The sequence below is a fragment of the Aptenodytes forsteri genome, unplaced genomic scaffold (assembly GCF_000699145.1).
Source record: "Aptenodytes forsteri isolate BGI_AS27 unplaced genomic scaffold, ASM69914v1 Scaffold53, whole genome shotgun sequence".
In the NCBI taxonomy this organism is placed as follows: Eukaryota; Metazoa; Chordata; class Aves; order Sphenisciformes; family Spheniscidae; genus Aptenodytes; species Aptenodytes forsteri.
This window is the reverse complement of record NW_008795909.1, coordinates 5,935,626-5,951,149: the sequence shown is the minus strand read 5'-3', so window position 1 is coordinate 5,951,149 and position 15,524 is coordinate 5,935,626. Positions and strand designations below refer to the sequence as shown.

General features: G+C 37.4%; 1 protein-coding gene across 2 annotated transcripts in view; it reads left to right on the top strand.

Moving 5' to 3' along the window:
- ATXN7 (ataxin 7) overlaps positions 1–15,501 on the top strand; it is a 60,620-nt gene extending 45,119 nt beyond the window's left edge. Inside the window, exons 3-11 of one of the 2 annotated variants that reach the window (XM_009284386.2) lie at positions 6,271–6,520; positions 7,201–7,463; positions 8,235–8,317; positions 10,049–10,314; positions 10,737–10,935; positions 11,732–11,853; positions 12,155–13,112; positions 14,427–15,228; positions 15,362–15,501. In XM_009284386.2, coding sequence (XP_009282661.1) covers positions 6,271–6,520; positions 7,201–7,463; positions 8,235–8,317; positions 10,049–10,314; positions 10,737–10,935; positions 11,732–11,853; positions 12,155–13,112; positions 14,427–14,444 — 2,159 coding nt within the window. In that variant the 3' untranslated portion in view covers positions 14,445–15,228; positions 15,362–15,501. Of the gene's footprint in view, positions 1–6,270; positions 6,521–7,200; positions 7,464–8,234; positions 8,318–10,048; positions 10,315–10,736; positions 10,936–11,731; positions 11,854–12,154; positions 13,113–14,426; positions 15,342–15,361 lie in introns of those variants that run through there. The other variant, XM_019473465.1, reaches the window with a different exon arrangement.
- The last annotated feature ends 23 nt before the right edge of the window (positions 15,502–15,524 follow it).

Genomic DNA, 15,524 nt, shown 5'->3' with positions numbered 1-15,524 from the left:
ACTTTTTTTCTTTCTCTTCTGCTGAAGTGTTATATTTCTGTGAATGGAGTGCCATAAGTGTACATGACTATCAGTCAGATTCTTTGTAGTTTTGCTAACACTGAGTGATAAACAATAATATCAGCCGCCAGTTGCAAAGCAATGTTTTTTTATGAAATAGAAGAATTTTCTCTAGAGACATGACAGATTGTATTGATGCCAATCAAGCCTTGGCAGTCTGTCACACTGATGGCTTGGACTCCATAAATATTCTTTTCTATAACCTTCTTGCTGGAGTGAAAAATATAACTTTGTTTAGATGCTGTCTGTTCAGCTAAGAGTGTAAGTTTAAACACCACACAATGGAAGATGGAGTGACCTCATCCTGACTTACAGTGCAAACAGAACTGATGGGATGATTAAAGGGACATCAGTGGAAGATTAAGGCAGAATCCTTGGTATCTAGGCCCCATGATTAGAGCAGGATAATGAAGCAGCAATAAGTGAGTGAGCAGCAGATGAAGATCCCACACAGGCGATTGCTCCCAAGCAGCTGCACGCTGCCAGGGTGGCATCAACAGAAGAGTAGTTTGCCTGCTATGCCCACAATTGTTTTAGTTCTCGAGTTTCCCCTGTGAAATCCTCATGGATCTAATATTTATTTATTTATTTATTTATTTATTTTAGTTTTTTCTTTGTCATGGTGAGGTCAGGGTGATGGTGGATTAGAGCCCAACACAGGCATTTGGGGTAGAGCCGCAAAAGGGATTTTAGTTGGTTGCTGAGTAAAGAGTGTGTGAGGTGCCCTTCCACAGCAGTGTCCCCTAGTCTGCTGTGCTGTCATGTCATGGATCTGATCCTTCTAGAGAAATTAGAAGATCAAGTAAATTAGCTCTCCACAATTACTCTAGAAACGTAATAGTCATACTGACAGAAAATAAATTTTATCCTCAGGTAAAAAACGTTTGTTTTAATATGGCTGTACTAAATAATTTGTCAAATGACAAGTCAAACAGTAGCTCAGTATGATGGAAAAAAAGATAAGTTTGCTTTAAGTTGCACTTTTATCATGTTTATACTTTAGGTGAGAAAGATACATGAAATAATAATTACTTAAACATAAGGTTACCTTTATGCTTTGTTTTAATATACACATTTAATTCTATAGTCCGAATGATACTCTTACACCTAGGCTTACCTATGTTAAAACTGTCTTTCTGAATGTTAACTGAAGTTGCAATGTATTTCACTGAACTAAACTTGTGTGTGTTGGAATGGGTGTGCTTCATTTTTAGCGACGGCTCTGCTAGCACTGACCCAGGTCAGTTTGACTTTTTGCCCAGTACTTACGTAAGAAGTCAGTATAAAAAAAAAAATGGGTTTATGAAATTTGATCTGTACATCTTGTATTTGCTGCCCAAAGCTATTAATTGATGCCCCGAGAGAATGAACAGTACAAAACACTTCCTAGATTTTGGGAACTAAGTGTAGACCTGGGAGGAACATTTTGAAAAACTTTAAGAGTATTGTTACTCTTAACTTTTTTTTTTTGTTAAGCATACAGCAAAGAAAGTAGCATTTTATGAAAAACAGAATATTTTTCTCTATAAAAGGATATTTTATTTTAATATAGATGCCCCGAGAGAATGAACAGTACAAAACACTTCCTAGATTTTGGGAACTAAGTGTAGACCTGGGAGGAACATTTTGAAAAACTTTAAGAGTATTGTTACTCTTAACTTTTTTTTTTTGTTAAGCATACAGCAAAGAAAGTAGCATTTTATGAAAAACAGAATATTTTTCTCTATAAAAGGATATTTTATTTTAATATAGAAATAAAGTTATAAATTACAGTAAGTCCAAGTGTTTACCCATTGATGGAAGAATAAGAAGTATTAGCCAAACATGGTGAGAAGCTTTCTTTTTTTTTTTCTTTCCCCCTTTTTTTTCCTTCCCCTTCCAGGTTACTTTTTTGCATTTTGTCAGAAATCAGTGCATGTTTAGTAGGAATATATGATGGAAAATAAGATTTTTAAACCCAAGAAAACTGGCAGCCAGACTAAGGGCCAAGTGAAGCTGTTTAATTTACTAAGGGCAGCTGTTTAATTTTTTTTTTTTTTGAAGCGCTTGAAGAAATTTAGATTATTAATATCCATTTTATCAGGAAGTTCTGTGTGGTTTGGCAGTATGCGTGTATAATTCTTGCTCAACCGTAAGTCCACTAGCACACAAACTATCGCTGTATATTTCCAAATTGATAGTTAACAGATATCCCGGTCAGACAGCCTTTGCTGGGAGCTGTTTAATTTTTTTTTTTTTTGAAGCGCTTGAAGAAATTTAGATTATTAATATCCATTTTATCAGGAAGTTCTGTGTGGTTTGGCAGTATGCGTGTATAATTCTTGCTCAACCGTAAGTCCACTAGCACACAAACTATCGCTGTATATTTCCAAATTGATAGTTAACAGATATCCCGGTCAGACAGCCTTTGCTGGGATGCCATCTCTTTTCACAGTTTTCCAAATCTCTGTACAGCCCTTCTCCTTAGGGTCACAAATACGTTATATAAATGCAAAGATATTTAGGGAGGAGTTTTAGTGTTGAATGCAGCTTTCATTTTAGGTCAGATTCTACCCAGTGCTGTGGAATCAAGGAAGACTTCCAGGTTCTTTGTCCAAAGCCAAAACTTATATCTTTCTGATATTTAAAAAACAAAAATCCCCAAGTAACAACCCCTCCCCCCAAAAAAAAATCATCCTCCCAAATTTTAGAGTTTAGAATCGTGTTACACAGGCGCAGTATTTGAAATATCACTTTGATGTGTTATAAAAGCAATCATGACATAAAAAATTGTTTTTCTTTCAAGAGTTATGTGAAGGGAAGGGACGTGAGTGCTAACTTTTAAAATTTGAAAACTGAACACCTGGAGATAATTATATTTTTAAATGTTTTCAGGCTGAGTCAGAGTTAATGGCAAATGGGAACCGTATTAGATTGGCAGATGATTAGTAGAATTTATCATTATAATATGCTTAGCATAATAAATATGGTGGTCTTGATTATTCAGTGACAGTTTGTGTAGTAATTTTTCCATTAAAAGACTGTCAGTCTGTCAATAAATACATTCATTAGATCAAGTATGCCATGCTTAAAACATGTCTGGTTTCCAAAATAATACTAGCTTTCTCCAATAAGACAAGCATCAGTAGTATTCAGATGTTTACAAAACAGACCTTAAGCAGATTTCACTTAAAAACATGAATTTTATAAAAAGACTGAAACACTAAATGTAAGCAAATCCTAGTAGCAGCCCTACCTCTACTTGTACGTAAGTCAACACGAAACAGGTCCAGGCAGGTTACAAAAAATTAGCTGAAAAGTCTTCTCATTTTGTTGATAAACTACACGAGTTGTGGTTACATACAGAAGGAGTGAGTGAAGGTTTCACAGACTTAAAATGTTATAATATCTCTTTCAGAAATTGTCCCAAAATGCTGGCAAAAGCTCATTTGGCTTTTGTGTGTGTGCGTGTTCAAATCATGCGTCTGTCTGTAGAATGGAAATTCTGTCTGACAGGTAGACTGTAATCTTGGTGTGTGATCAGCCATTAGCCTTAGTTCTCTTTTGAGAAGGTAATTTTTTTTTATCAGCAGTTTAAAACACTTTCTTTTGATATTAACTCATTTGTATTGAGACTGATGCTATGAAACGTTCATGCAATTAGTAGTCAGTAACATCTCAGTTTAGTATGAGAACAGTACCAGTTAAAGTTGCCAGAAAAGAAGTGTTCATATAATTTGGATTAATAGCTGAGATTAAAATTTTGTCTAGTTTATTCCTAATGATAGGACGCAAGGAGGTACTCAGTCTTATTCTAGTCCCTTTCTCTTCTCATCTGCCAGGTTTTCTCCAAGGAAGTAACACCCTCTCTTCCCCAAGGGAGTAACCCCCTCTCTTCCTTCCCCCCCCCCAAAAAAAAAAAATCAAAAACTCGCAAAGATTGCATTAGTCATCCACTGGTTTATTAGAGATTATTTGTAACTGTGATAAGAACTTGGACTTTGAATTTTCTAAATATACAGAAGGTGGAAGAGTATTGAGCAATTTTTCTCATTATCTCGCAGAGTAATCTCACAGGGTGTAGCATCGCTGAACTAATGGCCCTCAAATAGTAACTTATCAGAGCTGCTCAGGGATTCTTGCCATTGCTATAAAAAGACATTTGGCAATAAGCAGTATGTCATATTAGAAGCACAGCCATTTACTAGAACGTAAATACACTAACATACTTCACTTACAAACTCTTCAATGGCATCTGGTTCTAGAAAACTAAGTAGATGATTTTGAACATCATAGATAACTAGTCGTTCTAAATACTATAATTTTAAAGCAGTTGTGTCTTGAGATGGGTGATAAATTACTGCATTTGTTACGTATTTCTGTTGGGCATTTCGCCTGACCTCTCAGAGCTTTTTGGTAAATACTAATTAAGAAGTGATGACTCTTTTGCAGAAGGTTTGTCAGGTAGTTGGCACTCATTTTGCTGTTAAACAGAGAAACACACATCACTTGGTTCAGTCTCAGAGATCATTCCTTGACTGGAGTTTCCTAGTCTAAGCTCTGTGCTTGCTTCCCCCCGCCTCCCCGAGCTAATGAACATATCTAAAATGCTGCTTCCCCATCTCTGTAAGAAATCAGCTTGCCAGGTGTTAGACTCCTATCCTCTTGCACTGCTGGAGCGGCTTGACTTTTTTTCCCCCGGTTATTGCTGTTGCTCTCTGTTACAGTCTGGCTTGCAGGAGCCATGCAGCAGGTGATGTGCCAGACCACATTGGTGCAGGGTTGGTGCTGTCTTGTTTGATGGCTCCCAGCTGCAAATGGAGTCCTGGCTGGTCATCATCTGAGTGGCGTATGATTGCTGTGTTTAGGACTGGGGGGAAAATAGGTCATATAAGCAGAACACGGATGTATTGATTCACATTTGCCAGAGCGTTACAGTCTTCCATACAGGTTGCAGGGGACTAGACTTTCACTCTTGGCTGTAGTTGTTGTAACTTCGTGAGTAGCCTGCTTCTTTCACAGTTTAGTAAACTTAAGTCAGAATCTGTAAGCTGATCCTGGGATCGATCGGTGGTGGATTTGCGCACCTTTAACAATACTTGGCTGAGAAAGAGGTGTTACTGCTGTTGAGAAGAAAGGTGCCTTTCCACTCTGCTGATAGACCTGCTAATTCTTGGTTCTCTGGTAGATCTGTAGTTTGCATATACTTGATTGCCAGACAGGTCTCTTAAGCAGGTGGTGATTACACAGATCATCAAGGAATCACAGGTGTCCAAGTATCAGTCCAGCAAATGTTCAATTAACATGTCCATGTGTAGGCAGAGCTGGGTACTCCCCGGAGCTGTCAGGTGTTTTGTGACTGAGAATTCATTGTTCCAAAGAACTACCTTTGTAATATACACTATTTTAACTGAAATGGTGCCAGCAATATATTAATGTTAATGGTTTCATAGTAATTAAATAATTTCTTTTCCATCACATTCATTGAATTAAGAGTGGTCAGGTTCCATCAAATGTTGAGGGGTTTTTTTTTTGGTCGAGTGGTCAGGTTCCATCAAATGTTGAGGGTTTTTTTTTTTTTTGGTAGAGGAATATCTGTTGCTCCTTTTGATGTTGTTCCTAAATAGAAATCCTGTAGAATTAATAAGAGCAAAACAAAACAAAACAAAAAACCCACAACACTGCAAAAGCCAATGTAGGTCAATACTTGAGCTGCTGTTCTCAGGGGCGTTCCACACTGAAGGTCTAGTAGACCATACCAAAAGGTTGTCATAAAGTGAAAGTTAAAATGTTAGCTCCAATATAATTCTGACCATTAGGAGACATACTCACAGATAATTGTTATCCTTTGAGGAAATACGGTATTTAAGCTTGCTTGGCCTGAGGATAGGAGTCTCTTTGCTTTGTGTGTCTGAGGTCTACCTCTGATTCTCACTTTCTTGTTCTTTAAGATGGAGAGTGAATGGGGAGTGTTATTAAAAGCTAAGCTTTAGTGGCTGAGGAACGTAGCTCCCGAAGTTAAAAGAGACTCCCGTAACCGGCTGGGGACCAGCAATGAGTGGAGCCTTATCGGTTACAGTGAGGCTTGAATCCTCTATGCTCTGTGTGTGGCAGGGGACCTCCCAAGCCAATAAAGGAAAAATGTTAATGGAGTAAATGACAACATGAAGTATTTAAGAATTGTTTCTGTATGGAAGCTTAAACCCCCTTTTTTTTTTCCCTCCTTTTCAGAAAGAAGACACAGCTCCTCCAGTAAGCCGCCTTTGACTCCTCCCTCCTCTTCAGTATTTTCTCTCATTTCATCTTTCCCTTCAAAAAACAAAGGTAGCAGTGGAAGTGGGAGCAATCGTTCATCCAGTGGAGGTACTAGTGCATCATCAAATTCCAAGTTGTTGAAAACACCCAAAGACAAGCTGCAGATCAGCGGAAACAACAGGTTAATGCATTCGGTACAGCATAGCAAAGTTCCTCATGATAAAATGTGAGTATGCGTTTTGACAAAGAGTTAAATGTTATTACTTGCGTAGACACTGCTATATCAGTAGAATTTCCTTTTGTTTCACAGGGTTTTTGGTTTAAGAGATAATCACTTTAAACTCCTCCAGATCTTTTCCAGCAGCCTAGTCTAAGTTTATAGATAATACTCATGACTATAACGCTTGCAAAGCTGTATCTTAAATCACTATAAATAAAGGTCATTTTACTAGGGGCTCTTAATTCTTTGATCTAATCTGCATACTTTGATCATGAGCGAGTTTTAGCTCTGATTCAGGTAATTTTTGACCTCCGCGTGTGAGATTGCAGAACTGATAATATAATTTACTGTCACAGAATGGGGCATTTCTCACTGGACATAACAGGCCCATTCCAGTTGCTTTGGTGATATGCTGTATCTGGGAATCCAAATAACAGTTTCTGAAGTCCCTGATGTCTCTCTGAAATACTTACAAGGAAATGGGGAAAAGAGGACAGAAGAGATTATGGACATCATAAAAAATGTGAAAATAAAAAAGATAATAAAACTGGGAAAAAAGGAGGAAGTTCTACATTTGCATTGTGAATAGATCAGAGTATTGTTGAGTAATAATGTATTTTAAGTACTTTTTATAATTTATGACTGTAACTTTCAATTTTTGCCCGTTTGTTTTTCATAAATAATAGTATGACTCCATCTGTCAAAGTGGAAAAGATTCATCCAAAGATAGATGGTGCCCAACTGAAAGCTGCTGTTGGTCCAACTTGTTCTACTACTGTGAGTTCCTCAATAAAGACTGGCCTTAATTGTCCCTCAATACCAAAGCCACCCTTGCCTTCCCCTGGACAGATACTGAATGGTAAAGGTCTTCTCTCTGTGCCTCCATTTTTGGAAAAGAAACCTGAAGAAAATACAAATAATAGGAAATTTTTACATAAAAGATTGTCAGGTAATTGTTTTTAATTATTATTTGCTATATTTCTCTTAGTAGTGTATCTATAGAAATACATATATAGAATATATAGAAATAAGTTTCAAAAGTAAATTAAACACTTTTATAACACTGTAATTTGTAATTAGGTACGTTTTATGTATTAGAATTTAAATCTATAACTTGGCATACTCCTAAAGGATGCAAACAACTTGAAATGTGAATATTGCTTTCAGAAACCATACAGACCTCGAAGGCCTGTCAGTACTTAGTTTTAAAATTACACTTTTCTACTATCTTTAAACGTTTTCTTTTCCTTCTTTCTATATGGAAGGTCCAAATGTACATAGAAAATGGAACAACTAGCACCTTATAAACTCAAAAATGTAAACCCAGCCTGCTCTTTACACTTTAAACACAATAACTTTAAGTGTTAGTAGAATGGTAGAAAAGTTCTTAACAACAAAACCACCATTTGTTTGTCACAGTTCATACTGATGGTGACCTCTAATCCTAACGTGCAGGATCTACTCCTCCTTTGGGGTCCCTTACAGCTGTAAATTTCTCCATTCTGTTTGTAGACTTGAGATCTGTATTTCAGCACACCATAAACTTGCTGAGAGTGTAGAAAATTTTATTTGTACAATTTTATTGTGCATTTTTATTTGTACAGTTGCCTGTGTTACATTTGAAAACAGTTTTCAATGTGGTTAATTTTTATAATGAAAATAAATGTTAGTATTTCAAAATGTCTTTTGATAACTTTTCAATACTGTGTACCTTTGACAGAGAGAGAATTTGATCCTGATATATACTGTGGTGTCATTGATGTGGAAACCAGGAAACCTTGTACTAGGTCTTTGACATGCAAGGTAGGATATCTTAATCAGAATAAGATTATATAAAGTTTTAATTCAATTTCCTGAGGAATTTTTTTCTGAAAACAGAAAACTACAGATTTTTGTTGTCAGTAATTACCACTGTAAATGGTACCTCTCAAAACATGTTGCCCAGAACCAAGAAGGAATTGTTTTCGAAGTTCAGTTCGTTATTTATTCAAAAACATATTTCTTAAAGTAACCTGGAGATTTGTATCTTTGTATAAAACTTTTAAACGTGGATGCTGACATGGGACAGATTATATTATTCCACATGTAGGGTAGTAGGTGGCCAGCATGTTCTTTTTGGGGGTAACCTTTGGGTCGTAGATGAATTTTAAAATTCCTCATAAGCATTAAAGGTATTATTTGTTTATGCAGGATTTAAATAAATCAAACTCCTCCCCTCTCACACCCCCTCCTTTCCCCCCAGCAGAGCCTGCAGCAGATACTTAGGAGGTATTTGTGTAAATGCTAATGCTGCTTGATGTATGACTACAGCCAGCTCAGAAATGAGTCTTCTGAAAAAGCCACAGAGTATGCCTAGAGGTCAAACTCGAAATTAAACAATCCATAAAAACTTGCGGTCAGATGAAATGTGTCCTCTGGCTCAAAAATCTTGGGGGACAGGGTGGTATCACTTAGTCCCGAGGAACCAAAAAGCCAGATCCCCTGCAACTGTGTAATATTTAGCTACTTTCCTGCAAAGCAGGTAAACTGTCAGTAGGGGAAGCATCTGGTAAATAAACCACCTACGGAACAAAGGTAAATGAAGCTGGTACTAATGACCCCGAGGAATTGAACTTGAACACGTTGCCCTTTTGGAATTACAGGGGGAGGCAATTGTTTTGCTAATAGAGGAGGGAAAAGCTTCAAGATTTTACAAGAGAACATAGGCAAATTAAAAGTGTAAAAGAGAAAGAAAGTAAAAATGTTTCTCAGCAATTCCTTATATTATACCTACTCTCAAAATATTTTTCGGAATTGCTATTTGTGTCTGAATTGTGATGATAACTTTTACCTGCTAAAATGAACCCAATCAAACCTTTTATGCCATATGAAAAAAGGTATTGTATGTGACTTTAGCAATTCAAAAAAATGATTTCCATCTTTTTCACTTTACCTAGAATTTGTGCCATATATACACATACACACCTTACCATGTGTAGCATTCAAGACACTCAAAGGACTTTGAGTTCTGTCTGACTGTGGATTCTGCTGTATTTTTTTGCATTCCTTAATATCTATTTGATTACATTAGTTTTCAAGGAATACATTAGTACATAGAAGGAAGCAAAGTATTTTTGTAAATATTTTTCATGTGTCCCATTAAAAGTCTGATTTTAAACATTATTGTGTTAAATACTTTCTTAAGTGGAAGTAAATATTTAGTATTTTTGGTTGTGCACTAGTTGGCAATTAAAATATCAATGCAAATAAGATTTTCAATTCTAGTCTTAACAGTGTAAGAACCTTGGCAGTTTCTTTTTTAAAAAGAAATTTGAAAGAAGCCTCTCACTCATTTGCTGTTTTTTTGTATCAGACAGGGATATAATCATCCACCAAGCAATTTTAAAGTTGTTTTCTAAGTCATTCTTCCATTTGTTTACTAAACCATGAGTGTGATGATTTTTTTCTGTTTTAGAGCTCTAGACACGTGTTTTGAGTGTTTGATTTCCACAAATCTAATAGCCTGGGATTAATGATTTATTCATGGTTTTGCAGACACATTCCTTAACCCAGCGGAGGGCTGTACAGGGTCGAAGAAAACGATTTGATGTGTTATTAGCTGAGCACAAAAGCAAAACCAGGGAAAAGGAACTTCTTCGACATTCGGATCATCATCAGCAGATGCCCCCTCTCAGGGAACCACATCCCTCACCTACTAAAACTTCCCAGGAGCTGCACCAAAATTCTTACGGAGTTACTCTTACAGAATCAAAGCCTTTATTACCTAATAAGCCCAAACCTCACCCCCCCAGTCTTCCAAGGTAAGGAAAATCTGCGGATCCAATGGTATGAAATTAATGCTGGTAGCTTCATCAGGTGGATTTTGAAAGAGCGATATGGATATGTTGGACGGGGCAGTATTTTTGCTCTAGGCCTGGTGACTGTCTGTCTGCAATTAGCAATTACATGCTGAGCTGTAACTCCTAGCAAGGAGGGTTTGGTGTTTGAAACAGTAAAAGCGGACTCGCATCAATGAAAGCGGTTCAGCAACGGTTGAGCAATGCTGCTTTTCCAGGGGTACCATACCTCCTGTCCTTCCTCTCGGTAGATGTGTTATGAGACTATGGAAAATATCAGAAATCTGTTAATGTAGATTTCCTTCTGTCAGTAATAGTAAGCACTTAAGCTTGGAATTTTTAACTAGACTTAGTTCAATAACACCTTTACTGCTTGCCTTGCCCAGGCCTCCAGGCTGTCCAGCCCAGCACAGTGGAAATGCCCCTAGCGAGTCTCCTTCTGTCCACGAGTCCCCGCACCCTCCCTTGCCTGCAGCTGAGCCAGCATCTCGGTTATCCAGTGATGAGGGAGAATGTGATGAAAAAGAAGAGCCTGTTGAAAAACTGGACTGTCATTATTCAGGTCATCATCCTCAACCAGCCGCTGTACGTTTTAAGTAAAAGTTAACCTTGGTCTCTTGCTGGCTCTGAACTTGTAAACAAATTACTTAGGGGTTTTAAGGGTGGTTTTCTATTGGGTATGCGATTTTTTTTTTTTTCCCTAGATTTTAAGAAAATTATTTTGTTGCCTAGTAGGCAGTGAAGGTTTAACTGTAGTTGCAAAGTAAACGTGCTAAAGAAATATGTTTGGAGCTCACTTCGCCAATCCAAAAGAAATCAAAATGCCAAAATACCAAAGATGAAATTGGTAACTGCTCTAAAGGGCTGTGGCTTTGGAATAAGGACATGTAAACAGTGCCTTTTTGGTGAGATTTTGTTACTGGACTTTCACACACACACACACACTCACGTTTTTTACTCGAGGTGCCAATCATCACAGTAAAGGTAGCAGTAATGTGTTGTTTTAATCTCCTTCTTTTTAAAACAGACTACAAGCAGATAGCTCCTCAGAAGTAGATGTTACATATACATTTATAATGGTTTTTATACACACACTACTGTCCTTCCCTGTTTTAATCAGAGGGATTCAAATTTGACCACTGTTTTTGGCCATAAATATGGGAGTATCGGATGGGAAGAAAATGATCCCAATATACCAAGGCCAAAAATTTAAAATAGTTGTTATACCATAGAAATAAAAATTCTAGTTTATATATTTTTATCCTTGAATTAAACAGCTAAAAACATATTTGTTTAGCAATATTTATTTATAAACAAGTGCATTGTTATTCAGAGAGTTGTTACTGAAAGCAGAAACACCAATAAGAATCTGTCTTTTCAGTTTTGCACATTTGGTAGTCGGCAAATTGGAAGAGGTTATTACGTGTTTGACAAGCGGTGGAACCATATTCGATGTGCACTTGACTTCATGTTGGAGAAGCATCTTAATTCACAGATGTGGAAGTGAGTAGAAGTGAAAGAGTTCTTATTCTTAGTGCTATTTGTAGAAATACATAAAGCCTGTGATTCTAGTTAAAGAACAGTAATCTTGTGTTCAGATTAATCAGATCAAGGGTTGATAGTCTATGCTTTATACTTTTTGCAACAATTAACTGTTAATTTAATAAAATTAGTTAATAAAAGATTTTAGTGGCATTAATCAACGTCAAGGTACAATCACTTTAACGTAGCATTATTAGACTGGGTATTATTCCGAAGAATGGTAGCTACGTAGGTTTTTCTTTGTTTTTCTGTTCACCTGCAGGAAAATTCCTCCGGCATCTAGTAACACAGCATCAGTTCGTGCACCACATCGGACAAACTCGATGCCTGCTTCACAGTACGGTGTCAGTGCAGCAGGTTTCCTCTTACCCACCACGGTTATGTCATCGCCAGCATTGGTATCTCCTTCCTGTGTGTCTCTGAATAATAAATCGGTACCATCACATGGAACGACACTAAATGCCAATCCTGCTACTTTGGGTGCAGTGGATCCTGTCTGCAGTATGCAATCAAGACAAGTGTCTTCATCCCCTTCAACACCTACAGTGCTTTCCTCTGTACCTTCACCTATGCCCAGCAAACCTCAGAAAATGAAATCCAGCAAATCTTTTAAACCTAAGGAATCTTCTGCTGGCAGTGGCACCTGTAACAGTACCGGCAGCGTCAGTAGCAGCGGCGGCTCAGGAAAGAAGCGTAAAAACAGTTCCGCACTGCTAGCACCTTCTCATTCCACAGAGTCCTTTAGAAAAAACTGTGTGGTTAACTCTGGAAACTCTGGGACCTCCTATCATCCATCGGTGACAGCTTCGTCCCACAGCGTTGGCCTCAACTGTATGACTAGCAAAGCTAACTCTGTTAGCCTCAAACATGACCAATCAGGGAGGGGTCCTCCGACTGGAAGCCCTGCAGAATCGATAAAGAGAATGAGTGTGATGATGAACAGCAGCGACTCCACGCTCTCCTTAGGGCCGTTTGTTCATCAATCCAGCGAGCTGACTGTGAATTCACACAGCAGTTTTTCACATTCGCATACTTCCCTTGACAAATTAATAGGAAAGAAAAGAAAGTGCTCACCTGGTTCAAGCAGCATAAACAGCAGCAGCAGCAGCAGCAAATCAAACAAAGTTGCCAAATTGACATCGGTGAACAATGTTCATGCAAAACACACTGGTGCAATCCCAGGGACGCAAGGGCTGATGAACAATTCTCTCTTTCATCAGGTATGAAATTTTGTCTCGGACTAAGCCAATATGAACATGCCTCTTCACGTGCTTATATTAGATGTGTTCTCTTAATTATTAGCTAGCTAATTCCAGATCCTATGCAAGTAAAAGATAGTTCTCTTATTTGTCCACTACTCATTTTCAGTGTTTTTATAGTAGTTTACACAAGATTTTTATAAACACTCTCATAAAGTGTAGCTTTCTTTTTTAAAGTAACCTTCAATATGACGTTCCAAGTTCTTTAGATGTTGCCTGTGAATTGCTCTCAGATGAAATTCAGTCCTCACATTTTAAAAAAATAATTTTAAAAGTAAATCTTGCCAGCCGTGGAGCTGAGCTGCACGTCTCAGCCTGACTTCTTGTTTCTGTGTCAGTAATAAACATTCTACAAAGCGGAACATGACGATGCTGATAACAGAACTGTGATACTGTGATAAAATAAGCCTATTATCCCAAGGTGTCATTGGCTAACTTCTTAGTAATAACGAGATTAAATGTTATAAATAAGATAGAAACCTTTTTAGTCAGTAAAAAAAACAGATTTACTCTAAAGGAAGCAGATCTCCTGAATACATAAGATCCCATTTTAAAAATTAGTTTGGGGGTTTGTTTTTTGTTTTTAAACGCACTGGAAAAGTAATGTATTGGGAGAGAAAGTTCCTGAGAAATTAGGATGAGAGATAATTTGGAAACCGGTAGCTCAGACTGCTTAATAAAACTATTCAAATTGGCTTGGAGGATCACATGGAGGGGTAAAAATAATTTGATACAGCTCGAGGAGAGTACAGAAGATGGAATTTTAGAGAGTAGCTATAATAGTAGATTTTTTGAGATTGAAAACCCAAGAAATTTTTTGTTTCCTCTGGTGCTAATAACCTGAAATCTGTGTACCCGGAGAGCCAGGAGGTCAGTAAGAGCTTTTTCAGAATGGTTTCTGAATTTTCAGTTTCAGCCATAGAGGAAGATTTTCACCATATGTTGTGTTTACTGTAACGAGAAAAGCATTCAGATGACTGAATGTATTTTTGGACTTATTTAATATTTACTATTTCAAGTGTGCAATATAAATACAGGAGAAACAGAATTTGAGTGAATTAAGGACGGAAATCCTGTCCGAAACCATTATAACTTTAAAGAGCTCTAGCTTGAGAATTGTCAAGTCTTGGAGAAGCCAACTGCGTGTTAGTGGTGTCGCATTGTGCCTGCTGATTCTCCCCAAAATATGCTCTTGTTATCCAGAAAATGTCTTAAGGGCGTCTGCTCTAACAGCCTGGCTCACTCATCCTTCTCTTTCTTTCGCTTGCTCAAAAGCCAAAGGCACGTCCCTGATAGCTGAATGCACCGTGGTGAGAAACGAACTGGACAATTTTCACTACAAGCAAAACCTCCATCTGGAATTCTGGACTCCAAGATGCCTTGACTTTTCCCAACTTCCCATGGTCCTCAGGTGTGGAAATCTACTGGACTGTCATTTAAACAAGGAATTTCCCTGAAGCCATGTCTGTAGCAGCAAATATACTAGAAATGGACACTGGATGAAGTTCAGCCACACAATTGCTCTTATCAGTGTTAACGGTGGTCTGGACTGTTTGCTACAAATCTGTGAGATTTTCCTTACAGGAGTACATCATCTTGCCACTATTTGACATAGATTGGCTGGGCAAACGAATGTTTTCTGGGGGGAAATAAACGTTACTGTGGACTTATTTTTATACTGATGGTGTCTTTTGTAGGTGATAGCTAACCAGACAGACACCCTCAATGGAGAGGACCCCGCGACAAGGGGGAAAAATGTGTGAGGCACAATGGAAAGAAGCCCTCAAGAAGGGAATATGGCTTTAGTGTTTTTATAGCAATGTTCCTTTAATGGAATATAAAAATAGCACAATTCAAAAAATAGTCTGTGTTTTGCCCAGCCTTTTGCAAGTAATTTGGGATAAGAAGCTATCAGGAGTTTAAAACAAAAGAAAACAAACCCAACAAAAAACAGAAAAACTTGTTTGAGGCGATCGCTCAGAAAACAAGTATAAAAATGTCGTACTTGCATGACACAAAACCTATTTTCTATCCTTTTGAATAAGATTTGATTGCAGAAGAAAATAAGTTAATTTAGGTTTTTTAAAAATCCCAAAACATGAAACAGACAAAGGCAAATAACCTCTAAAACTATATGCCCAAAGAACGTATTTATTGACCTATACTGTATACCATAGGCCTTTGTTATTTAAAAAAATAAGTTAATTTAGGTTTTTTAAAAATCCCAAAACATGAAACAGACAAAGGCAAATAACCTCTAAAACTATATGCCCAAAGAACGTATTTATTGACCTATACTGTATACCATAGGCCTTTGTTATTTAAAAAAAACCCCAAACAGTTGTATTGGTTAAATTAGGCTGTTTGCCTTCC